This window comes from Zonotrichia albicollis, chromosome 3 (assembly GCF_047830755.1).
Source record: "Zonotrichia albicollis isolate bZonAlb1 chromosome 3, bZonAlb1.hap1, whole genome shotgun sequence".
Lineage (NCBI taxonomy): Eukaryota > Metazoa > Chordata > Aves > Passeriformes > Passerellidae > Zonotrichia > Zonotrichia albicollis.
The window spans coordinates 107792296-107820281 of NC_133821.1; the positions used below are offsets into that span (position 1 = coordinate 107792296).

The window sequence follows — 27986 nt, forward strand, 5'->3', positions numbered from 1 at the left end:
ATTTTAGTATGTTTAAACTATAGAGTCCTCTTTGTTCTATGGATTAAGACACTGGTTGAGAAAGTAATTTTCTTTCACTGTCAGTTTAAGAAAAAACCCAGTTGAAATCCCAGGCGTACTGTTCTTTTTAAATAGCTCACTTAAACTTTTAGAACTGCAAAAGTGACATTTTACTTTTCATCACCATGACATACTGAACACTTAATACTGCTTTCAGGGTATTTCAACTAGAATCAGTTACACTGCTGCAATCTTGCAACAGTTATAAAGGTACACTCACATATTTGACATAATATGTCCTTATCTGAATATATTTTTAGAAGATTTATAAATTTATGGAGCTAGTTTTTTATTCTATGGCTTGTATATCTGCTTTCACTTTAAGAAAAATGATGCAAATATGTACAGATTTGCTTCAGAAGTAGTAGCATCCTGTAAATGCCTTGATGCATAGGTGGAAACCTAAGGTGAAAGTTTCTTGTCATAATTTTTTTATGCAACATCTGCATTGCCATAAAAAGCTAAACAGAGAGCCTAGCTAAAAGATGCCTGTTTCCTCAGCCTCAGCTATCATTTGCCTGGCTGTGAGATGAGCAGCAGTACGTGTTGGTGAACGTGCCTTTTCCTCTCCAGCAGGCAGACAGTGACTTCAAAATGCCACCAGGCAGCTCTAGACACACAAGTGTGGCTGGTGAGTGCAGAGAAGAAAGAAACCCCCCATTCCTTATGGTTTACACAATATTTGGGTTTAAGATGTTTCTCAGTTTCTTTGACAAAATGATAAAAAGCACCCCCTGTTAATGAGCCTTGGACCTCTGCAGAGCCTCTGGCTTTCTGCCAGGTATGCAACTTTACATGAACATACCAATTTTTTAATGGAGTACACAATTTGTACTTGCCAAGCCTATCATATGGAATGTCCATGTTCTCTGTGAAGCCAGAATGCAAACCAAACAGAGGTCCAATTTCTACAATTTATTCTCACAAGATCTGAGCCAAGTCATATTCATTTCTGTCTTTATGAAGCACACTATACTGCATAATTAACAGCTTCAAATCTAGCCAATTTGCAGAGTTGCTGAAGCCACTCTGCAGTCTAGAGGAGGCTGTTAATAATCAACATTATGGCTTTGTGGCAATGTACCTTATAGATTAACAAAAAGAGAGAAAAATGCATTAATGTCACTTTATATGAAGTGCTCCTGCCTGCTTATACTACATTCAGATGAGACAATTAAAGACTATTTATTGCAAAAACAGGATGACAAAACTATGAAAGCATCAAACCTTTTTTAATAGTTAACTCAAACTAACCCAATGTAACACTGAATTATTTGTTTTTCCTCGGGTGAGTTCTGCATTCCATTACCCCGATGGAACAAGCTGATGGGGTTGCTCCAGAACAACTGCTGGGAGGGATTCAGTCTGCTGTGTGTAATGGTGAATGCACTGAATTCAGTGATAGCATTCTTTAATTAGGGCCAGGGGTACATCCACAGCCTCTGCAAAATGAGAGTAACAGCCTCCAACTCACTTGTCCACTTTAAGATTGCCCCATTTTCCTTGCACACTATTTCCCCCGTGTTAGAATGGCAAAGAAATATATTTGGAAATAAAATACATTAAGACCTTAAAATTGAACTAAAAAGATAAAGATTTTTCTGCAACAGTGCCCTGCTAATTATATAAATAAGGAATTCCTGGTATCAGTTTTTGGAAGAATTTTAAAGTGCCATTGTTAATTAACACTTGCTGAATTACTCTCCAAAGTACACAAGCTATATAACACCACTAAGTCAGTGTGGTCACCTTATAATTTTTAGCCTCTGAAACTCTATGATTTTACCTACATGTCTTTAAGACAGTTATGATTTGTCATTTTTTAATACTTTTTTTCCTGTTATTTTACAGATCTGTCTCAGCAGAATGTTCTACATGAATTTTGTTTTCTTGTGACCACTTCTCCATAGCTTCTTTTAAACTGATCTCAGCTCATAATAATGCTTATTGATTTTTCTTGAGTAAGTTATGAATGAAAAAAAATCTACACCTTCAGTTATAACAAACCCAGCCTTTGTTTCTTTCTGATTTTCTGACAGATGTCTGAAGAGCTAGGGTTATGAAGAACTCCACCCCAATAATAATCTTACTGCCTGACCTGTAAATCTTCACAGAATATGGGGTGGTATGCTTTAGGAAAGGGGCAATAGACAGGGTGAAGCACCTCAGGAATGCTGAGAGACTGTACCATTTAAAAAGAGTGGAAAGCAAGGCAAACTAGTGATTTTGACTCAGTTTAGTCTGGGAGGTACTATGCAAGGAAATAGAAGAGTGACACATGAAGCTCATTTCCAAACAGACTGTAACCCTGTAGCACATAGGAGTATTTCCTAAGCAGGATCAGAAAGGGACAGCATAATACATTGCAGAAGTACACTTCTATTATAGAAAACAAAAATCAACAGAGATGATCAGGAAGGATGTCACCTTGAAGCCTGTGTCTTCCCAAGCCCATATATTTAGGATACTCAGACAAAGCAATAAATCAGGTGATCCCAAACTTCATAGAGATCAGACAGCTCAGTAGACACACTTATCAAGAAACAATGACCAAAAATCTGCTGATTCCAAACTCTGCTGTCTTGTACCAGAGTCCTAAAAAGTGTTGTGCCTGAACATACTGGATACCATGTCAGGAGAAAGGTCTTTCCATCCTGCTTTTTTAGACTGAGCAATACTGACAATATTCACAATGGTTAATTACTGCTTGTTGTCACACGTCACACTCCTTAACAAGCTCTAAGCACTTCTAACCAGAGAGGCCATATAAAGGCAAATAACCACCTCAACTAAAGGCAAAACCTTAGGCACAGAACAATCTGAATTCAGGTCAGCCCAAGGCTCCAAAGCTGCACCAATGAACTGCCTCATTCTGTCAGCAGGAATAAGGCAGCCATCCATTTTTATTCTTTGTAGAAAAACATTATAATGGAAAATTATTTGGATCAGTTAGAACAGCAACCAAAGAAAAAACCAAGCCAAAAAACCCCAACTCAAACCCTAAGAAGTTTCAGTGTAGTGTTCTCCAATAGAGATATCCAATGCACAGAGAACAAGAATAACCCCTGGAGCATTACTGCAGAAAAGTATCTGGATATTGTTGTGGATCGCATAGTATATGGAAATCTGTAACACAAAGACATTTTTAAAAGGCTCCATTCTCCATTTGTAAAATGCAAGGTGAAAAAACCCAGCTATTCTAGCTTACTTGCCACTGATGAGAAAAGTGAAAAATAACACCTAGTTCAGGGCATCATATTTTTCTGCTCTTCTCCAAGCTAGAATTACAGAAAGTGTGAAAAATAGTTAGGAGGTAAGAATGAACACAGGACATGCTGATGGATCTCAAGTATAGGAAAAAAATCTTTTAAGTGGGACATCAAGGTTTCTATACTGATAATACAAATAATAGATTTCATTTGTAGCCAAATAGGGTGTGGGGGGTGGAATTTATGTTAAAAAGGCAGAGGAGGACTGTAATGATCTAAGATTAGAATGAATTTGCTTTAAACATAGATTTTGCTTGAGAATGCTCTAAGCAGACTTGATGATTCTCTATTGTATGTGTGCCTTCCTGTAGGTGAGGCAGATACAGCCCTGAACACCATTTCAGGATAACATTTCCTTCCCACTCATCCCCACTGCTCCAGGGTTCTGCTATGATTGCTCTCTCTTAAAATATGTGTCAAAGTCACATGCTGAAATAGTTTTGGCTTTTCTTAGGATGATGTCCTTGCTGATTGAAGATTACAGTGTTTGCAGGTACCTGTCTTAAGGAGTCAAAGCTCTCTCATTTAACAATGTCTCCTTTTATTATAAAGGAGTTTAAAGACAGACAAACCTTAATACAAATGATCAAGATGTTTGCTCTGTCCATGTGCCATTATTGCCAAGCACAACAATTGAATGAGTTCAGAGACACAGAACAGCAAATAAAAATTAAACCAAGTAACACAGGCAAAAACAGGAGTACGCTGATAAACATATTCTGAAAAGCTAGCAATCTCTTTGGATTGAAGGCCTTATGCACATTCATTCAAGTAGTTTAGGTATACATTCCTTTCTCACACATTCCTTATGAAAGTTCAACTCTCCCATGGCAGCATCCACAAACACTGATTTCTAAAAGAGTCTATTAATTCCATGGCACCCTGACAGGCAATAAAGCGTCCTCAGTCACAGCCTTATTGAAAACTCTTATAACATAAGCTACAGAACTATGATTGAGAACCAAGCCTTAAATAATGTCCAAAGCTATTATTTCACAACTAGAAAATGCCACAGCAAGGCTACCAGCAATGCCTTATTGAAAAGACAGGTGAAGATTCCTATGATCTCTTAATGTGTTCCTTACTAAATATCATCTTGGTTATTATCTTCAGTGTAACCCTCTCCTGGGGAAATCTAAGAGATTGCCTAACATTCCCTAGTGCTGACCAGAGCGAGCCATTGAAGATCATTAATGAAATGAATACTAAAAGGGATTCAAATGTACTGTGGCAAGTGGAAAAGATAAGGTACACAGAACACCTTTTCATCTAAGAGATTTGGTAAGGTAAAAAAACATAAAGACACGACTTCATCCTTCTGGGTAATAGATACTAGCCAGCATAAGAAGAAAAAATGCTGAGATTCAGCTAACTCTTGCTTGCTACAATGTATGCAAATCTAATCACAATCAAATATTTAGTTTGTTTTTCAATAATAAATGTCCCAACATAAATAATTAATGACCTAATCATGCTTAAGATGCTCACACTGGCTTTTCTTTCTGCCACATGAAATTTAGATTTTTTATTTTGCAAACTTTCCTTTGCATGCTATCCTGCCACAGCTCATGCTGTCATGACCATTTCAATTTCTTTTTTCTTTTCCTTTAAACCTTTCAATGTCAGGGAGAAAAATTCTAATAAAATCAACAACCAAAACTCCACTCTTTATGGAAATTATTTGATCATCTATACCCAGACCTAACTTGAGAGAAAAATTCTTAATCCAATATTAAAGCTTTATTCATAGAAATAAGAAAAATAGTACAACCTAAAGCATGTGCTATCTGAAAGCAGAATTTCAATCTCCTAGATAATATGTATTCTTAACAATCACTTGAATATATTAATACTCTCTGCAGAAAGCATCATCAGTCAAGCAAAATGTGTTTACAAGGAGGAGTCACAAAGGTGACTTTTTCATGGTGATCTTCATTTTCAAACCCTACTTTGTACTTCTGTGCAAAAACTTTAGTGGGTGCAAACAGTAGTCTAACTCCCCAGAAAAACCCAGAATCTATTTTAAAACTCAAAATCCATCATTCTGAATATTAATGAATATTCTATTCTTTACTCACTCCATCTGGCTGAGCTCTTCAATAAATTCTACACACAGAATACCATTCCAGTTTAAAAATTGGTGTACTGCATATAATTTATTGTGCTATACCTTTCCTCATAATCCAAAAGCAAAAGCCTTTCTAAACTATAAAGACTCCTGAATTCAGTCAGACAACTCATACACGTATCTTTCCATGCAGAGGCCATAAAGGGAACACTCATGGTCCAGTCTTCCTCTCCTTGTACAGTGTCTCTGGCTAATCTCATCTGCAAATATAAAGTCAACAATCATTTCTGTGAGTCATCAGTTACATCCAGACTTGACTACTCGCCAAGAGCACATCTTAACTTTCCAGTGCCTCATATCTAATCTATGTTTGAATTGTTTTAAATATTTCTTTCAACATTTTTTACTTGAGGAAGCTTCCTCTTTTTGTCACTGTAAAAACCACTAATTTTAATAAGGTCAGCAAGAACTGGAATTATCTTGAAGTGGTTCTCTCAGATACAATCCACATCCAGACCACAGACAAAATGTTTTTCATCCCTTTACACAGCTTCCATTTTGATCCAGGCTATTTTCACAAATACTCCCTCATCCTGCTCTCACCTACCCATTAGGATTGTCATAGTTAAAACTCCAGTCATCATTTATCTTCTGCTTTGATGGTTCTCATCCACACACACTTAAATACCAGGACATCTAAGTGTAAAATTCAGTGCACAGTTTGGCATTGCAGGGCTTACACAAGGTCACACCATTTATTTTCACACACTAACCACTCCCTTCAACTCAATTTTCTTCTAGTGTTATGAACACAATATCTGCACAATAGATGTAGCATCATTTTTTGTATTATCAATTTTTTAATTAGCCAGTCAGGTCTGGTTGTTCAGCAGGTATCCATCTTCTGTCTTAATTCTTACATTTTAGTTCTAATAACCCTGGTATTAAATAAATGGTCCACTCTGTCTTTGTACATTGCATAACACAGGGGAATCATAATACATGTCTCAGCTTGCACAAATCCCTGAGTTATTACAGAGTTTTGTTATTACATCGCTCAAGAACAAAACTGAATTTGGCTCTGTTTCCCCTCACTGATCTTCCCAGTAATTTTAAACTTAAGTATCTTGTGTATCTATCAATAGATTAAAACCTTGAAAGAAAAAACTGTCTCAATAATGAGCAGATTATTTTTCCATTTCTTAAGTAAATACTAGAAATGGATTTGACTTGCAGCTACAATTGTTTAAAATTCTATCTGCCTTTTAGTGGGGAGGTTTCTGTTTATAGCGGGTTGGTGTTAGTGTTGAATGAAGATTTTTCCGTAGGAGGAATAAACTAGTTTCTTTTCAGGGCTTGTCTCCTTGGGCAACCGAAAGCCAATCTGTTCTTGACATCAGTTGACAAATAGTATTGCTTTCACAGAACGTAGTATTTTTTAGACACACATGCTTTCATGGCTTTGGCAGGGGATTGCTATTGTTATTTATACTCCAAAAGATGTTCTGCAGATGGTTAAAGCCACATCAAGTGTTTGCACAAGCTGATGGACTGCTACGTCTTTCCTGCCAAAGGCTGCACCTCCAGCTTGATTTCTGTCACATGATAACCATAATAATGGCCTTTTCTGTAGCTGTGACTATTAACCATGTTCATCAGGCCTACACACACAGCAGTATCAGTTTTCTCTATTCTCTTAGACTACGATAAGTAGTTTATTAATGTCATGGAAATCCATCCTTTGTATCCAGGAAACTGGTGTTTCAATAAAGCTCTCACAAACCCTGGTAGAGTTTAAAGATGTGGCATGTTCAGTCTCCTAATGGGTATTTATCTGAGGTGGAGACTTGATCTGTTCAAAATACACCCACCCTGCTCAGTCAGACTTCACTAAGGTCAGTTCAAAATGTAATTAGAAAAGTAGGAAATTTCTGCCTTTTGCACAAAACTTAGTAAATAGAGATTTAATAGACGTTTTCTCCCCTTTTGAGAGGATCAAAATAAGCAGCTCCCACCTTCCTGGCAACTGTCCATACAATCAGCCCATACAGGTTCTATGGGTACCATCATAGAACAACTACATTTCTCCTCCAGCTGAACCACTGTGCATTGAAGGGTGGAAAACCAATGGGTTTAGAATAAATAGGTGGGACAATATTCTGCAGCTGAATGGGAGGAATTATCTTTAGAAAGGTCACCCTGGAAAATCTGAACTGTATCTACTGGCCAGCTACCAACAAGAGGAGTTTAACTTACTGCTAGCCTTCAATAGGTACATAAAATGCTACCAGGATAAAGCCTTTTTCTTTCTCTGTGCACAATATATACTGGCCTCAGCATATCAGAAAGATCAGTGATATGTTCCCTGTAGACATCTAAGACAATTCAAGTCTTCACCTGCTTTTCACCTACTGTCACAGAAACTCTCAGCAGGTGTTGCAAATTAGCTGCTCTTCTAATCCAGCTTATTTGGCTTCTCAAACTGAAATTTAACATCACACAAAGATGACAAATGTGCATACTGTAAAATGTAGCATCATAAAACTGCTGACTGGGTTAGCTACATTAGCACATCCTTCTGTACAATTTACCATTCTTGAACTTTTGTGCAGATCCTTTAGAACAGCCTTTATACCCTTGACTTCCATGCCGTGTTATGTCAGGTCTTCCTCAAAGTATTTTTTATTTATGTCCAGATGAGCATAGAGTGTAGCACAAAAGACATGATTTATGGAGAAAATGGCACAGAGTACTAGATGTTAACATTGTATTTTGTTGGAGTAATTCCAAACCTACACTGAAGTAGCTCTAGTCTGAATTCAAGAGCCATTAGAAATTGCAGCACCTTAGGCTTGCTCCCAAACTACATGTTTCAGAGTAGCTTCATCCAAAAAGAATCATACTGCTGTTCTCCAACCCCAAAAGTCATCCCTATAGGTCTGCAGCACCTTTTAGTCACTTAAATATGCCTATTCTTCTGAATCACATTGGTTGTTGAAGAATAGCCACATACTAGTCTGGAGAAACAGAATGTGCTGGGATATAAACCCAGTAAACAGAGGCACTTTCTTGGTCTAAACAGTTCCCTGACTTGTTTCTTTTACTAGGAATCACACAAACAGTTGCAATAGCAGTGCACGGGGACACTGAGGATAGCAAGAAGCAACTGGAAAGGAGGAGATTGGGAGGAAGACCACTTTTATCACTGACAGTATTACGTTAATAAACATCAACTACTGCTAAGTGGAGGGAAAAAAAGTGCTTTGGAACTTAAATATACTTTATGATGTATATTGCTGGCTTTTCAGTAGTAACATCCACATCTGTCTTTGCAGGTTGTAGAAAGATTCCCCTGCTCATATGCACACACTGAGTTCTATTTTTAGTATATTAATGAAAACAGTTCTGTCATCTCCTCTTCTACAGTGACCAATGTCTGTGACCATTTTGTTGTTTCTTCTTTCATCACATTGTTCATGACTTCTAATCCTTTTCCTCATTGAAAACAACTCTCACTCAAAGTTGCAAAAGCTCACATACACAGCCCATTGACTTAAAATTGCTTAAGAAAAAGAGGATAGATTAAGATTATATAAAAGAAAGAAATTGTTTGCTGTCAGGGCAGTGAGGGACTGGAACAGACTGCCCAGAGAATTTGCCCAATCCCTGCAAGTGTCCAAGACCAGTTAGAATGGGGCTTGGAGCAACCTACAATCTATAGTGGAAGATGTTCTTGCCCATAGCACGAAGATTGGAACTAAATTAAGGTTCCTTCCAAATCAAACCATTCCAAGATTCTGTGATTTAATCTACAAATTTTCATTCTTGCATTCATGCCTATTTTATAAATATTAAATTAAAGAATTTTTAAAGAGGTCGCAAAGTATGAGGCTAAACTATAGGAACTACAAGGCTCCATAAGCATGTATGCAATTTATGCTAAATGTTATTTTCACATATTGCAGCATCAAGACTCTTTATTAAATTATCCTATTTTTCTTCCCATTAGATACTGTCAGTATCTAATGAGTAGACTGTCAGTACAGTCTTTTTCATAAAGAGTAATCTGCTGAAACAGTTCTCAGTTGCTAAATGTGCTAAATGTGCCCCATGTGTTACAGGTTAAAATTTTTACATTAATTTTAAATTAATTACCATTTATTAGCTACCAGTCAAAAAGCTTACAGGTTTGTTTCCAAACTAGCAAGTGCTTTCTCTAGGCATTACAGCTGTAGTAACATCCAGTCTTCCATCTCTGGATATGTCTTCACAGAAATCTCCAAAAGTGGCACAAAAGGTGCAGAATGTACTGGAAGCAGTACATTCAAAGGACTCAGCACTCTGCTCACACTGTTAAACCTCATATCTCAACAGAATTCCCCCTAAGGAAGCTGCAGTGCTTCTGATAGCCCAGACAGCTCATCAGAACAGGCACGGCTGTTTGTGCAGAGCACTGTGTGAGCTGTCTTGCCCAGAGATCCACATCTGGGCCTACCAAGCAAGAAGCTTCCTACACTGTGGGTGAAACTGGGTGAAACTGGAATTTGGAGAGCTTTGTGGACCAAAGTAAAGTACAGAACCACAGAATATGCTAAGTTGGAATGGACCCACAGGGATTCTGTCAGGCTCAAGTCACTTTTGAAAAATTGTACTCAACATGTGCAAACCAGCATTTTCAGAGCTCAAGATAAAGATACCTTTCTAATGCCAAAAGCCCTCCATACCTGTCAAATTTGGATGTTTCTAGTCCAAGGCAGAAAGAGGGTGAGAGTCCACACACACATTTATGTATTATAAAAATCAATATTCTGCTAATCTTGTTCTGAGCAAGACTTGGAATGTTTACACTCAAAACTGTTGCAGACATCTTTTATGAAAAATCCTTTCCTTAGGATTTTTCCTCCTGAGAAGATGAGAGGCCTCAGGAACAAAATGTAAACATTGATTATCTGCTGCTGTGGAATGCAACAGGTGCATCTGTGATTGGTCCATATTGGTTGTTTCTAATTAATGCCCAATCACAGCCCAGCTGGCTCGGACAGAGAGTCCGAAAAACAAGCTTTTGTTATCATTCTTTCTTATTCTATTCTTAGCTAGCCTTCTGATGAAATCTTTTCTTCTATTATTTTAGTATAGTTTTAATGTAATATATATCATAAAATAATAAATCAAGCCTTCTGAAACAAGGAGTCAAATCCTCGTATCTTCCCTCAACCTGAGACCCCTGTGAACACTGTCACACAAAACAATTTTGAAGTACACAATAATCTAGTCAAAACACCAAATTATAAAGGATAAAATGGATGAGGATGAACTATGACAAACTCAATACAGTCATTATAAGATGAAATGACATGGCAAAAGGACATATGAAGTTCAGTGTAGCTATACATCAAATGATGAAGATTGTAAAATCCTTATAACCTCTATGTAGCCATAACACCTGTGAATACAAACACAACTTACTAAATGGAGTGACTGTTAATGACCAGTTCAAAAGGATCAAGAATGAGATCTTGAGACCCCACTCAAAGCTAAAAAGAGCATAGAAAAGTTCCTGTGAGGAGACAAGAAGGCACAGAGGATAAACCAAAGAATTTCACTGTGATAGCACATAGACTGAAGTTCTTGTCTTTTCCACCTTTACACACTGGAGCAGAACTCAGTAATATCCAGAAGCAACTGGTAAGGATGATCCAACAGAGAACATATTTCATAGTGGGAGACACTAATTGCTATTCTTCAATTTGAAAGAGACAGCTCAGGAATGTGTAACAGAAGCTTATTGATTCTCAATTGATACTGAAAAGGAGAACAGGAACCTTCTGAAAGAAGTAGGGGACACCAAATCAAATTAAGAGGAAGCAGGTTTCAAATAAACAAAAGGAAGTGTTTCTTCAAACACAAAGATAAACAGCGTATTCCTCACCACAGGACATTGCAGATGTTTAAAGTTTACATGAATCCAGGAGAAAAGTCCATTGAAAACTACTAAATTCACTGAAAACACATCTGCTGAGATGCAGTCTCAAATAATTGAAGGCTGGAAGAGTACTGTGCTTGCTTACTTTGTCCTTACTCTTGTCCCCAGGGCACCACTTCAGGTTATCATTAGAACAGGATGCTGAGCCTGATGAACCTTTAATCTGACCAAAGAGGCATGTATAAGTAAATTAAACAGTGATAGATCTTGGGACCTGGAACTTGGTCATCTATATCATTTAATTGATAGACCCCAGCTGTGAAGGTTTTTTGCAGACATTTCAATGAGTCCAATTAGCATTTCCTGATATAATTCCCAGGCAGAGTTCAAAAGCTAGGGACAGTTTCCAACAGACACTTTTGATTAAGCCTGTTTCAAAGGGCAAGAGCATTAAACAACAGGAAGATGGCCAGATCATGCCGAATACCACAGAGCTACTTGATAAGCCCTGGTGATGTTTAGCTTACTAGGATGCCAATGAGCCTGCATTTATTTCAGGGAGAGAAATAAAAGAGAGTGCAAAGAGGTAACTAAATTGTTACAAGATGAGAAAATCTTGTATACTTCTCTTTACAGCATTAGGAGACAAGTATGAAGAGTCTTTTTTCACATGTATATTCAGCTGGTAAAGCACTCAGTCTTACCTGCATGAAACAGGATTTCAAGGATTTCAAATATTCTTCTCCCTGCCGCAATAAAGCACCTGCACTGATGGTTAGCACAGGTAAGAGACAAATTTTAAGCACAATGGCACAAACTCCACTCACCTCCAAACAAACCAGGGAACAGGACCCTAAGTCTATAACGTAAATTGGACATTCTTCCATTACTCCAAGGACATTAAGACCAGGTAGTGCATGGTTACAACAAGATTTGCAGTTTATGGAATTTACTCTTCTAACCTTTTGCTCAGACTGAAGCATTTCTAGCAGAAACTACAGCTCATAAATAGAAGCTACTAATACACAGTGTTACTAACTGCTTAACTTAATCGTATGTTTTAGCATCTTTAATTATAGACTTTTGTCTTCCATCTATACAAAATAGCTTCTATTTTTCAAGTAAATTGGAAGCTTCCCCAGTACTTGAGCCGTCTGGTTTTACCACTGAAATTTATGTTACAGACATTAGAATACTAGAAAAATAATGACTAGCTTCAAACCAGCATGTTAGACCTAGGAAAGGTGACTCTTTCTTCATTTCCTTATGCTTATTTAAGAAAAGGATATTGAAGACTGAAACAAAAGACTACACCTGGGGACACCCTGGAAGTTTATAGCCCTCTATGTTCTGGAAGGATAGAAGGTAGACAGAGGAGTATTTTATTAGGTGTGATAGAATGAAGTAGAAAATGTTGAACCTCCAGGAAATCTTCTTGACACTAAGATCTATTAGGAATTGTCTTCTAAAGGAAATAGATGAAGCCCTATTTCCTGGGATAATTCAAATTGTACTTCAGAAAATTGTAAATATATACAAAGAACATCCTGCGTTTAGAAGAAAATGGGCAGATGAAATTTTTTTCGACATTTAGGCTGGACAAGCCCCAGACTCCTCCTCTCTTCTCATATGTATACACAGGCTAAAGCACAATTAAGACATGCAATATGTAATATAAAATGGGTGGAACTTTGGGAATAATAAATAACTATGTTTATAATTTTATTCTCAAAGTTTCCCTTATTCAAATACATATAACTCTTCGATTAATATCACTTTACTGAGAAATATTAAACACAGAATTATAGTAAAATAATAACTTTACCAGAGATCAAGTGCTTACAAGTGCATATCACAGCACACAAACTGCAACATAGCTCATGTCCAATGACATTCAGTTTTGAAATCCTCAAGTGTGAGAAAAAAGGGAATATGCTTAATGAAGGAAAAAATCTTCCAAGTCTTCTGAGATATCAGCGAGTCCTGTGATTTCATTATATAACAACACATCTTGCCTCTCTGACTTAAAACACAAAGAGGGATTTTATACTAGCATTTTGAAATAGTTAAACAAGGCAAAGAATTTAGCCTTCCTCTCTGAAATGACTCCTAGCTCTGTGAAATGACCAGTATCTATTAGTGACAAACAAGTCATGTTTGCTCAGCTTAATCAACATGTAAATGTTTTGGCTTTTCTATCACCACTTTTTCAAATAAAATTCAGATCCGTTCCACATATACTGAATGCTAAATGCTATTGAAATCTATATGGAGTTCACATTTCATGTGTCCCAGAAAATTGAACTCTCAGGGTTCTAGCTCATTTACAGAAAGAATCTGTAAATATCTGTGAACTGTACTAATGAAAATACATCTTCTAACCAAAAATGTACACACGACAACAGAAAAAGTGGGGGACCTGGTTAAAGAGTACTAACTGGAGTGACCAAAGGAAGCAATAACCAGGAGGAAAGAGAATTAATTACAGATTTAAAAATAGGAAAAAGGTATCTTACAGGTTATTTGTCTAATTTGGGTATTTAGGGTGGACATTAGACAAGTTCTTCACAGAAGGAGTGACTGGACATTGGAATGGGCTGTCTAGAAAGGTGATGGAGTCGCTGTCCTGGAAATGTTTTAAAAAAGACTGGATGTGGTACTTACTGCCATGGTCCAGTTAGTAAGGTAGCGTTGGGACATAGGTTGGACTCGATGGCCTCAAAGGACTTTTTCCCATCTAGCTAACAGGTACTGGGCCTGTTCCAACCCCCAAGTGATGCACATACTTCTAGTATCAAAATAAGTAATAATAAATAAGATTTCAGCCTGTGCAATTTCAAGATAGGTCTGAGATCCTGAAACCTGCAGAGGTTGAAATCCAGACCCAAACCTGTTAATCAGGCCAGATTGCTCAGGGCTTGCCTTGAAAACCTCAAGGAAAAGTTGCTGCTGCAAAACCACTTTGGGCAACTTGTTCCAGAGCTTTACAGTCCTATCAAAGAAAACTATTAACTGGACATTAAAAACAAACAAGTATGTATGTTCAAAAAGAAATGGTCTTGCCATTCTCTGTGCTTATCAAATTAGAAATAAATGTAAGGGATACCTTGCATAAATTTGATGCTATTAACAGAAAATGACAAAGTCACTTAAGATAATCTCATCTCGTGTGTTTTCATGAAGCAAGTCTTTATTCCCTTTTGTGTTACCAGGATAAAAAGTGCATACCACTGGAAGAGGAAATTACTTCTGTAATAAACAACTGTGTTAAAATTAAAAAGCCTTTCCTAATGGCTACACAGCATCTTCCTTGCTGCATTTACAGCCCACTGCCCTGCATGCACTACAGACACACAAACAGACCATTTCCTTCCTCCTTTGTAGCAATGTCATGTATTTGAAGGCTGTTCACATATTTTCAGTGGACTCTACACTAAGAGTAAATCATGCAGTCCTTCCTCAAAGGTTCTGTATTCCTGAGCACCAGTCATTCCCAGTGCTTGCCATCAAACTGAAGCCATATCAACACCAAATAGCACTTTTTAATAGGACTTTTTAATTAGTGTTGTGGACAATACTTCACTTTGGAACATCTAAGTCTTTCAGGTGCGATTTCATTTTTATTTTCAGGCTACATCTCTGATTTACCAAGAACATTCTGTATTTTAAAACTTTGTTCTAGTTAATATCAGTACCCTCTGATTCCTATCATCATGAAATGTAATAGTCATATTTTCTATCCCATACTGAAAAATTAAGATTCTAAGCAGTATTAGAAGGAGAACAGATCCCCATGATACAGTTTGCCTACTTGGCAGCAAGCCAATTAAAACTGCTCTCAGCATATACGTTTTCAGTCACACTATAAAAGGGTAAACCAATGTTTTTGTTGCAGTTATAAGACTATCACATAAGAGTGTTATTATCTATGTAACACAAAGAAAACAGAATACAAAGGAGAACTAAAATAAATTCATAGTGAGAGTATATTTCCCTTGGAGGGAAAACTTGCAACATAACACCTGCACTTCTTGAACCACTATTGGCTTTTGTAAGAGAGAACCAAGTTCAGCCATGACCAAAAGCAGAACAAGACTTTTGGACTCCTCAAGAAGAACCAAGTGTGGCAGAGAAACCCTTAAACAGCATAAAGAAATCTCCCTCAATAATTTGCATTGTGGATGCTTCCCATAACTGTAATGTACAAATGATCATGCACTGTCACCTCAGTTGTCTCTGTCTCTCTGATGTCTCCAAGGCTTGCTCTGCCAAAGTAGAACCTAATACAAAAACCCAACTATTTTCATTTGATAAAACAAGGTATAAGGCTGGGTTCGTTTCAAGTATTCAATCCTAAGAAATTATGGGGTCACTAAACCAAAAGTAGAGAGAGGATGGTTCATTTCCATGTACCTCTGCAGGGAGTCTAGAATGGCAAATACCCCAGGCTGAGGTAGCTGTACCCCACCCTCGGTGATATACAAAATAGTGTGCGCAAAAATTTTGTTCCTTAATACGCAATATTAGGTAAAATTTTGGGTAATAGGAAAATTTTCCATTTCAGGCTTTGTCATCATGTTTGTTACACACAAAGTAGTATAGCTATGTCATTTTGTGCTGCTATGTAAAAATGCAAACGTGTTGAAAATTTTTTTTATACTGGAGTTTAGTAGCTGAAACTCTACGTTGTTATTCTTAAAAAATTATTTGAATTAAAGCTGAACTGAATAACAGCTAAAGACCTACTTCCCATAGCCTTAAAACACATGCTTCCCACACAAATATCATGTGTACCTTCTGATGAGATAGCCCAACTTATTTTTGAGTGATGATGGGTATACAAAGAACCTTCCACTCTTATATTTCCTTTAATTTGAAGGGCAGTTGAATGCAGCATTAATAAGAAATAACAGTAAACATAATAATAAACACTGGGAGTATTTTTAAATGGGACCTTTTAATTATCATCTGAGTTTATGAGACAGAAAGAAACAAAATGGTCTAAGCATACAGGTTTAGTTTCCACATAAGAAAAATGTAACTATCAGTGGTTGGGTCATTTTATCTCTGCTTTAAAATAAGGGAAATCAAGCAAAGAGAGTGGCAGCAACAGCTGGAACCATGTGCCTGTGCTCAAAAACAATTTATTCATAAAACTCGAGGAGAGCACAGCACAGCTGCAGAGCAATTATGGGGAGGGGAAAAAAATGTAAAAAAAAATCCACAAACCCTTCAGAACTGATGAATGATGATGCTACCAAGGAAATAAGATCTGTCATTGGAGTCAGAAACACTCAAGCTTAACAAGTGGGTTTTTTCAGAGGCTGAATCCTCACATTATAAATGTTAGTTGCTATGGATGCTGGTTTTTACTTCTGATACTTCTTCCTTCTTGGCTACTGGGATACTACCTCTTAAAAAAAAATCCACATTTTAAATCTGCTTCAATTCTGTTAATCCATAGGGTGCTTTCTTTAAAATATGAACAATGGAAAGCTGTCTGACACTTCTGAAGAGGTATGGTGGGTGAGTGAATATATCCATGTCCAAAGCAGCCTAATTCACAAATATATTACACTTTTTTAAATGCAGAAGCTGCCACCTACTCTCTATTTTCATCAGTCTGAATATTGCCAGAATAGCAGCTTCTGTCATTCTTCATTTTTATGATATATAAATTCAGCAGAAATGCTTTTCTGCACCCTTTTTAGACAGTGGGCTGAAGCACAGAGAAACTGCTTGTTTCAAGAAAAGATTCATATTTCAGGTTTCCTAATCCAGACCAGACAAAACTAGTGAGAAACCAGCAACCAGGCATGAACATGGTTAAGAACTGAAATTACAACTACAAAGTATCACCACTGTTACTCTAATTCCTATTAGACAAGCTGGTGTCTGGCTCTTCCTTCCATTTGTACCTAACACACTTTTTTGCCTTTGATTGATGACCTAGGAAGACTTACCTGTCAGAGATAACATGAGAAGATTGGGTTGCATCATCTGATACCACCCAACGCTGGCATTCTATCAGCCAAGACAGCCTTCCACAAGGCCAGCTTAGCTCCCATTTTAGTACAGGCTATTGAACTATTTCCTGCCACTGCAGAGGTTCTGTTGGTTCCTCCAAAAACAACTTAGAGAAAAAAAATATCTAAATGAAGCCCTGATGACACTCAGCAAATACATAAAGAACTTCTCATTCTTCAGCATTTACATGTCAAAAATGTAAGAATTTTATGAATTAAAGGGTTAAGGTAGACAGCCAGAACAAAGCTCTACTTGGTTGGCCATATATCATATTGTTAAACCAATAAATTACATGGACAGAATAATTTACCTTTTCACCTTCTTCACCTTTACTACCTGGAAAGCCACGTTCACCCTGGAACACAAAAGGATAAAATACAAATCTCAAACAAATATTGTTCAAGTAATTGTATTCTTTAAAATAATTTTACTGCAGTGAAGTTTTATTATGAGACAAGAATGAAGTAATTTGGATCCTGATTGTCTCTCATTCAAAAAGGTGTGAAATGTCTACAAAAAAATTATATGGCTTTCCATAGTTTTGTCAGTTAATAGGAGACATTTCTTTTTCTGTTAATCCGAAGGGATTTTCTCAGATTTAAAAATTCTCAACTATTTATTGACTCTAGACCTGCTTATTAAAGTACTTCTATTTGTCTGCAGAACCAATTTTAATACATTAATTCCTATTTATAATAATTTATTCCTACTAATAACTTCATTTTAAATTTTAAATATAACTAGTCGACTGTGAAGGTCTCCTACCCAGATAAATTGAAAAAATATACAGATATGATTTATGAAAAGAAAACTAATTTCTTTCACTTTGAAAAGCGTATGAAATTACCCAAGTATTAAAAACAAACTAAAACAAAGAAAGAGAAAACACAGAAGGGGTGAGTTTTAAACTATTAACTCAACCTCAGGTTATTTTAGCAGATTGGATTCTTTGTTTGATGGTGTTTCAATAAAAAGGCCTATTATAATGCTCTTTCCAGCTCTAATTTCCTAACTTTAAGCTCAGGAAAGGATCACAGTGTACAATGTTACTATGTTAACATCTTCATCAAATGCAATCTGCAGTCTGTCTATATTATACAAAAATAACACCGGCTCTAGGTTTTTATTAATGTATACTTGCATGTTTTGTGAGACATGCAGAAGACAGATGGGCAAAATCATATACAGACAGCACAAAAACGACCTAATTAAGAAAATGCAAACTTTTTCTTTCTCCCTCAAATCATCTAGCAGGAGATAGTTTGCATGTCATTTCCAGTCTCCAGAATTCAGTCTCATGGCCTCAGTACAACACACGTTATTTATACATCTGTAGACAAAAAGAGTGGAAAATATCCAAAGAGAAGCTTATGGTGTTTTTAAAATTCCTTTAAAAAAATTAGACAAAGCAATGTCTAAACATCTTTCACCCTTCAGAGAGTGTAATTTCCTTAAATAGAAGTTTAAGGTTTAAGTGAGGTTAACTAGAACAGCTGGCTATAACTTGCAAAATTTGTAGCAGCATTTTGTGAAATCTTTCAAGTAACGTATCATGTACTGATCATGTACTACACATCTGGGAATTGAATTCAAAGCTTTGGAGGTGTACAGACATATAAATTATGAAATAGTTCTGGACTTTTCATCACTTCCAGTGGCTGCCTTTTAGTTTTTTCTTTTGGAGGGGATGACTTATACAATCAACAGCTCAATTTTAGAAGCAAGCCTGAGAACAAGCATACAAAATGGTATCTAGTGAAATAAACTGCATGTCCTCACCTAAAAATGAGAGGCTAATTCCTGAAATAATTTACAAATGTATATGACTTCAGTTCAGTTCATCTAGCTTCCATTTTTTGTGAAAATTCATGTCAGATATTCTTTTGAAGCCCCTTCCAACCTGTGTTATTCTATGATTCCCATTCTTCCCCAACTGCTGGACACACAACACAGATAACACTCTAAAAAATTTGTGGAAGTGTTTTCTTCATTTAGCTTTCCCATTTGTGTTTTTACTCAATCCCAAATTCATTATATGAGATAGAGTCAAAATTTCTCTAATTTTAGCTTGTATTCATTGCCTCTCATCCTTTCATTGCTCACCTCTGATAGGAGTTGACTCTCGCTTTTCCACACCCACCCAGAATTTGCAGACAGTAATGAATCTGCACATCACCCACCAGCCCTCACTTTCCAAATCACCTCACCTTAAGGCTGAACAAGCCCAGCTCCCTCAGCCTCCCCCCTTACATCATGGGCTTCAAGCCCTGGTGATCTCGGTGGGCCTCTGCGGGACTCCCCCCAAGGAGCTGCTCCTTACCCTCTCCAGGGAGCTCCAGAGTGGATGCAGAGCTCCAGATGTGGCAGCACAAGCACTCACCAATCACTCTTCCTGGTCTGCCGGACATGCCCCTGCTAAGGCAGCCCAAGATGCCTTTGGCTTTGTGCAAACAAAGGGCGTCCAGCAGAACTCCCAACTCCCTTTCTGTGGAGCTGCTTTCTAGAGATTTGGCACCTGGCCTCTACTGTGGCATAAGGGTATTCCTTCTCAGAGGCAGGCCCACATGTTTTTCTATGCTTAACTTTAAGAGTTCTGTGATAGCTCATTTCTCAGTCTTGTTCCTTCCCTACCTTCCAGCACACTGAGACTACTTCCCTGCATTTGATAACATCCACAAACTTTCTGAGAACCCCATCATGCACATTATTAATAAGGACATTAAGTAACATTCAATATTGCCTCATGGGGTATGACACTTGTTATTAGGGAGCAGTCAGACTGCATACCATCATTCCACCTTTGACCCCAATCTTCCACCCACTCTGCTATGCATTTATCCAGTCAGAACCCCACAGATTCTAGTGTAATTATGTGTCTGAAGACTAGGCCAAAAGCCTGGCTGGAATCGAGGAATACAACATCCACTGCTCTCCCCTAATCCACACTGACAGCCATTTTATCAGAGTAGACAATCAGGTTGGTCAGTGTCATTTATCCTTGGTAAATCCATGCTGGCTGTTCGCACTGACCTTCTAGTCCTTCCACTGTTCAGACATGCCTTCCAGGATTTGCTACATCATTTTTCCAGGGACAGAGGTGAGGGTGACTGGCCTGCAGTTCAATGGATCCTTGAAGATGGACATGATATTTGCTTGTTTCCAGTCATCAATGACCTTCCCTAGTAATTATAATTTTTTGATAATGACAGAGGGCAACCTTGCAGTCACATCAGCCAGCTGCCCCAGCACCTCTGGATGCATAATGTTTGACATTGTGTAAGCATCCCAGTGGCTTAAGTGCTCCTTAACACTTCTTCTGTGGCCAGAGGTCCATCATTACACTCTCTGCTAACACACTTAAGTAAACTGGGAGGCCTGAGGGCAAAACTTATTAGGGAAAAAAACAAGGTGAAGAATAATTGGGTAGTCTCAGCCTTTTCCACACCCGCCACCCATTAAGCAGCAGGTCAACTTTTTCTTCAGCTTTGTTTTCGCTATGGATGCAGTTAACAGAAGCCCTTAAAACTCTCTTACTAGTTTCAATTCCAGAGGAGTTTCTGGTTTCCTGGCTCCATCACCACATGCTCTGGCAGTGTCTCTATGTTCCTGCTGGGTAGCTCACCCGTGCTTCCACTGCTTACTTTCTTTTCTGTCTGAGGTCAGCCAGAAGCATCTTGTTCAGCCATGCTGGCCTTCTGCCATACTCACTCAACTCCCTGCATAACAACATGGAGTGCTCTTGGGGTTTTAGGAAGCTGTCCTTGAAGATTAACCAGCTGGACTCTGCAGATTTGCAGGACAGTGTCTATCATTCCTTGGTTTCCTCTTTGCCAGACTCAGAAAATTTTTCTCCTTGATACTTTCCTCAGATGTCTTGTTTTCTAGGCCCCTGAACATAAACTAATTCCCTGCTGGACCCTCTCTGGTTTCTCCACATCTCTTATGGAAGTGAGGGTAGGGGACTCCCGCAAACATTACACAGCATACCAGGTGCAGCACCACCAAGCAAAGAAGTGAAAATATCTCCCCCTGATCTACTAGGTGCAATTTTAATTATATAATCCAATATAGGGACTATATAAGTAGGGGAACACTGTCAGCTCATAATTCAGTCTCACATCTACATCCCCATAATTTTCAGCAATGTTGCTGTTCAACAAGTCAGTTCTTGCCTGTACCAATGTTAGGGATCAACAATGCCTTATTGTTTCAGAAAGAGCCCAGATTTTTCTGCACGTATTTGAATTAAAAAAAAAAAAAAAACAAATTAGAGAAAATAAGAAATATAGACAGCAAAATGTAGGTAAAGAAGTTTAGGAAATTTCCACTTGACAGTATAAAAAATATAACAGTATTAGCCACTAGTAACTTGATTCAAAGAATACAAATAAAAAAGTGAAATTTAAGAAGTACCACATGTATGGCTGACTTAAATTCTCCTTTGTGCGGCCAGATTCTCATACTAAGTTAAGCAAAACATTTTACACAGATCTTTCATGGCAATCATTGATTGCTTGTGCTGATATCACTGAAGGATTGCTGATCTCATTTTCAGTGTTTTAAATATGCCTGCAGTACAAGCCTGTGGGATCCTGGCTTTGACTGTAGAAATGGATAGACTGTGGTAATCTTGTTGCTGAACAAAATGCTGGCTACCTCATCTGCAGAAAATAAGTTCCTTCCTTCCTTCCCCTTGTGCTATATTACAGGAAGTGTCTGCCCTAAAGATACACAAATTGCATCAAGGTCATGTTGCAGAACATTTTCTCAAAATTTTAATAACAACAAAATAATGAGGATTTTTTTTGTGTGGTCTCTTAACTTGTTGAAGCAGCAGAACTATTTCCCCTACAATTTTCTAAAAGGAATTAGCTGGACAGCCATTAAGATTTAATTCCAAATATTTGCAATTAAAAGCACCTGCAACCAACAAAAAATCCGACCATGAAAAGAGGCAATTTTAACAAGTATTACAGCAAGGTCTATAATAAACATGTCTCTTTTTGCAAGTTCTAGCCTTCCTACAATATTCCAGTTCTGGAAAGGAGCAAAATGGAAGAGTGGAAGAAAAGCCCTGTACAGGGCTTTTTGAAAAAGTTGAAAAATTGAGCAACTGGTATTAATGCAAAATAATACTGCTAGGCAGGTTTGTACCACAGCACCACATGTCCTTTCTCTTTTGAAAGAGAAGTAAATAGTAAAGTTCCTCTGTCACATTATATAACTGAGAAACTGGATATTCAAGTACCATTTATGTAGATACTGGACAGCTGGCAAAAAGGATGTTGAGACTGCAAATGGTTAGAAGGAATTTTTTTTTATTTGTTTGGGTATTTGTTTGGTTTCTCTTCTACCTTGGAGTCAGTAAAATACTGGGTTTGCCAGGAGCAAATACTAAGGCAGTTTCCCCCTGAAACAAACTGTGCACAGACATCATTTTACAGACCTGTCTCATGACTGTGCTAAATTAAGAGAAAAGGGCATCTGGACATGTATTGCCTCTCATTCCTTTTCTATGGAATAGCTGAATTAATTTCAAGAGTTATATTTTTCTCCTACCTTGTATTTGGTTAATATGTTTTTTACTTTTAAAATAATAGGCCATTAACAATTACAGGTTATCTAATTCTGTAGCAGATACAGCTGTAGGTTGCTTCAGACAACTAGACAACAGAATTTAGAGAATTTTGATCACATGAAAAGCTTTCTCAAGCTTTATTTCAGGCCCTGTTCTGAGGAAGACAGCCCAGAAGGCACTTGCATGCTACCCAAGTATTTAAAACCCCAACAAGTGTGCCACAGCTTCCACTGTCTCCCCAGCACCTATTAGGCACTAGAGCACACAGGGATCTACCCTTGGACCATTAGGTCCAACAAGGAGCAGCATGCACAAGGCAGGCTGCTGGTTTCCAGGCTCTGCTCAAAGGGCCATTCCAGAGCTCTCCTTCATCTCCAAGTGCCCAACTTACTCAGCAGGGAGAAAGGCAAACCTTGATCCTCTGCAACCAGGCAGGCTTGCCCTACTTCCCAAGTGAATGTTCTATACAGGCCGTTAATTTACTGTGTCCTCTAACCCATGTTTTAAAAAAAGAGTAAAGTAAGTCATCTGTACAGTTGACTGTGACCCATGGCTCCCAAATTACTTTCTCCTTACACTGCCTATGAAAATTAAGGATCTGACTTGAACTTGCAAATTCCATTCAGGGAAACAAGATGCTTAAAAGTTACATACAGAAACTGAGCATAAGTAAAACCAAACATCTAGTTAACCAAAAATATTTTTAAAAGGTTACTGTTCAAACTGAGCAACACAGTAAACTTCCTCCTCAATATTTGAATAAGGAGTATTTGAAGAAAAGCAAACCTTAAATCACGAACTTTGAGTTGAGAGCTAGACAATTCAATTCTGCATTTAATATATAGCTTTACAAGGAAAAGCTATACTTAAAAGCCTAGTGATATCTTATTTCGAATTAAAACATTAAAAATTGCAGTAATTTCCTTTTCCATTCCTTCTTAGCAAAGTGTATTAAATAATTACAGACCTAGTGAGAACCTGGCTCTGCCACTCAAAGCAAAGAATCACCCTCCATTTACAGATTCATGAAATACACCACCATGAATACATTAAATTTTTTGTCATAATTAAACTATAGTTACTGAACTGAATTCTGGTAGAATTCATTTCTGCTCATATGGCTTCTAATAGGAACTTAGAAGTCTTATTAAAAGAATCTAAAATGAAATCCTTTATCCATTCCATTCATGGATCTGACGTCCTTGACAGCAGTTGGCCCTAGTAACTTGTACACCACCCAGTTGAGTTTTCTGGTCACGCCAAAATTCACCAACAAAAGAAAGTTTTGAAAGTTCACTTGCTTGACTCCAAGCCAAGCAGGAGACAAATGACTCAGAGACACAAAAAGAACAAAGACAAAGGAAAAACTCCAAGCTCTCTTAAAAACAGAAAGAGCCAATAAAAGAACGAGCATTCATCAGAACGATGCAAATAATTAAGCAAACAAATACAAAGCCCTCATGACATACAACAATTAAAATAAATCTTAAAATAGCTTGCTAAAATGGCATTTTTGTAACTCCACTTATGGCACAATTTCCAACTTTTTCGTTCCAGCTCCTGTCTATAACAATACATGGGAAAAAGTAGAGGGGAAAAAATCTAATTAATCATTACAAGTAATCGTTAGCACTTCATTTTCTCTAGATTTACAAAATCATTGTGAAAAATTCTTCATAGTCTGCTACCAGATAATAAAATTTCACCTTCCCTGCTATACTAGATCACTGTAAATTAGAAGAACACCCCCAAAATACAATCAGAGATTTTTTAATGAAAAGAAGCCATAGGTCTTTTGTCTTGCATTGTTTAATCAGTGCTCTACAGATTATTATTTCTTCACGCAAAAATCACTTTTACATCAATACCATCAATATTGGTTCTTATTAAATCTAAAATGATTGATGTTGTAATTGCTTTAACTATTTTGGAAATGTGCAATGTATTTATATACATAGTCCTTAATATACTTATAATTTATTAAGTTTTTCAGTTTATAATTGCACTGCAACAACTTATAAAATTAGAGAAGAATTCTGAAGGCAGAGTAAAATGCTTTGTTGCTTTGTATGTGTGTACATAACATTCTTAGAATAGATTTACATCAGTTTTTATACCTTGATTTTCACATTTAGCTATTTCTCCCTCCCAAATAAAGAATTTCCACACTAAAACACTGAAAACAATAAAAGCAGAGGCTATCTCAACATACAGGTATATGAACTTTATCAGGAGTGTTATCTGCACTGTGAAATAATATTGGAGCAAAAAATTAATTAGGAATCACATTACCTAAACACACACACACACACAAAAAAAAAAAAAAAAAAAAAAGAAACCAAAAAAAGAACAAGAGAACAAGTGTTGAAAGAAACTTTTATCAATCACTTGGAATGCGTTTTGCTATTTGGACTATTTTAGGCACTAACAAGATTTATAATGGCAAACATACTGGAACTTCATGAGATTCTTTTCAAGGCTGGGAAAGAGAAACAATTACTGTAAAATACTTTAAGCATTTTTCAGACATGGTTCTATGAAATTAAAAACAAACAAAAAAGAAACCCAGAAGGAAAAAAAAGCCACGAAGAAGCAGTCAGATATTTCTCCATTCTCAATATGAAAACCACACATTTTTATTTTTAAATTTACTGGGGCACTGCCAGTAGCTTGATTTACCAAATAGCCTTGATACTCCAGGGTTACTAGCAAGGAAACTCATCTTAATAGAAGCAAAATCAGCACGGTCAAACACTAAGTAGTGTTTTGATAATTTATGGATATGTGCCTTCCATTAGTCTAAGTATGCCAGACCCTTGGAATAATCTAATAGCCTGGTGTTTTAAAATGAGGACAACTATTTTTAGCATTGCAGAAATGGAGCGGAATGTTCAACAATTTACTGTCAGTGGGCTTGAGCAGCATCCTCCCCTGTGGAGCACGTAGCCAGCCAGTGCAGAGCCACCAGCAGGGGCAGAGCTTTGCTTGAACAGATAAAAATCCCACACCAATTACAGTCCATTATATGACACCTTTCTTAGCCTACTGGAATATTTCCTTGTTTATTTAAACAAGCTCTTGTTAATGGTCTGGATCACCTGGTAGAATATTAGTTATGTAAAAATGTATTCAAAATATATTTATTTAAACTTGCTCCATGAATTTCCTGGATTACTCATGTCAAAAAGTTTCTGCTGAACATTATGACATTTTGGCTTCACTGCATCTACCAAGCCTTTGATTCCCTCTTGGTTACTGCTGAGCTACCAGCACTTCCTGAGTTCTTGCTCAGTGCTATCCTTGTTGCAAACTTGATCCATGTGAGCAAGAATAAGATCCTCCCTTAAAATAACCTGATGAAGAAGGGCTTGTGACAGGTAAATAGCTCATTTCCTTTGCTCTGTCCTGCTTCCACAGTGGAGCACATACACCGTGGCTGGGCCACGGGGGTCAGGGCAGGTCAGAGGGCTCATGTTCAGTAACTGCTCAAGGGAAAGGCAAATGGCAATAACCCTACTGTCTTATTTGCATATTATAACACAGACTGAGTTCAGAAGGCACCAATTCCTCATTGCCATCACTTTCTGTTACCCATCTTTGGGACAAGACTGACTTGCCTATTCATTCAGGCAATTGGATGTTAATATACTCCAAATTAAATGACACTTGAAAATCTAGATTTTGATGCTTTATATTCAGACTAAAGAATCAGCAGTTGTAGGCAGCTCAGATCATCAGAGAACATTGCCACAGGGCTTCTTACTCCAGACTGCACTCTCCTTAGTTGGCATTGTTTCCTTTTTTTGCTATGAGCATGTCTCAAAAACCGTGCAAATCACACAATATCTATATTCAAATACATAAAGCATATCTATATTCAAATACATAAAACATATTTTCATACATAAAGTATATAAGTCAAAAGTTTGTTCCTATATTTTTCCTCAAAAATTATTTCCACCCAAAAGAAGAAGTCAGAGAAGTTGCTCTGAAAAACCAAAGATGAAAGGATCACACCATTAATTGACATGCACAACTACAGCCAGGTATACTGCCTTTTTCCTTTTTTATTTTTTTCCTTTTTTATTTGGTAATTAACAGACTGAAGTCTTTGGGACATATGTCAAGGAGTGGTTTCTGTGCCATCAAAAAAGTATCAGCAGAAGCAGAGCCTCTGCTATCAGTAGGTCTTCTTTCTGCCTTTGGCAATTACAAGTGGTATTCACGGCTATTGCGTGTCCTTGAAGAGGGGACAACTTAAAAATACAGTGCGGACACAAATTAAACATGGGCTGGATAACAATCCAGTTAATTTGATCTACAACATCTACACAGAACATTAAAAAAATGCAAATAAAATTCACAAGAACATTTCCTGTAGAGTAGTGAGAATATGCAAATAGGATTCTGGCTGAAAAAAATTCTCAAAGACTTAGAAGTTCCTATAGATGAACAATTTAAAAATTGGGTCTAGCCAGTTGAATATTTCCATTATGTGAAGTAATACCTTTGAAAAAAGTTTGAAGCTATCTTTTAGTCAGGGGCAACTGATAGTTTATTGCAACTATGTTTTTTCCCCTTACAGCAGCTCTGTCAAAAGGAAAATTGCCTGACCTACACACCATCTATTAATTTACTGCTAATCCAACCATAACATAACATTAAAGCAAATCCAAATCCTATTAAAGTTTCAACAGAGCTGGAAAGTATTCTAATTGGTCTTGCTCAAATAATATTTTAAATGTAATAATACCAAATGTATGTTAAAAAGCATTTTTCAATATGAACATATTGCTGAGGACTTTCAAAAATTATATAATATGACTATTATTCTGAACGTAATAGTTGGACCCTCAACTTTATATTAGGAATGTAAACAGCACGGGTCAATCTCTTACATCTCAGAAGCTATTCTTTATAAGAGAACTATCATCAACATCACCTTCAACAGCATCCAGTTCCATAATCTGATTCAGGAGGCAGATCGTGAGCTGGTACAAATGCAAGTTTAACTAAAAAAATTCAGACCCACAGACCATTAAATATTAACTTCAATGTTTA

The 27986-nt window shown here is 37.2% G+C and overlaps 1 protein-coding gene across 5 annotated transcripts in view; it reads right to left on the minus strand.

The window, feature by feature from the left end:
* Positions 1-27986, minus strand: part of COL19A1 (collagen type XIX alpha 1 chain) — a 185041-nt gene that overhangs the window by 97640 nt on the left and 59415 nt on the right. For 4 of the 5 annotated variants that reach the window (XM_074538449.1, XM_074538450.1, XM_074538451.1 and 1 more), the window contains one exon: positions 17658-17702. The exons of the other annotated variant lie outside the window; for it this stretch is intronic. In XM_074538449.1, coding sequence (XP_074394550.1) covers positions 17658-17702 — 45 coding nt within the window. The remainder of the gene's footprint in view (positions 1-17657; positions 17703-27986) is intronic. 5 annotated transcript variants of the gene reach the window in all.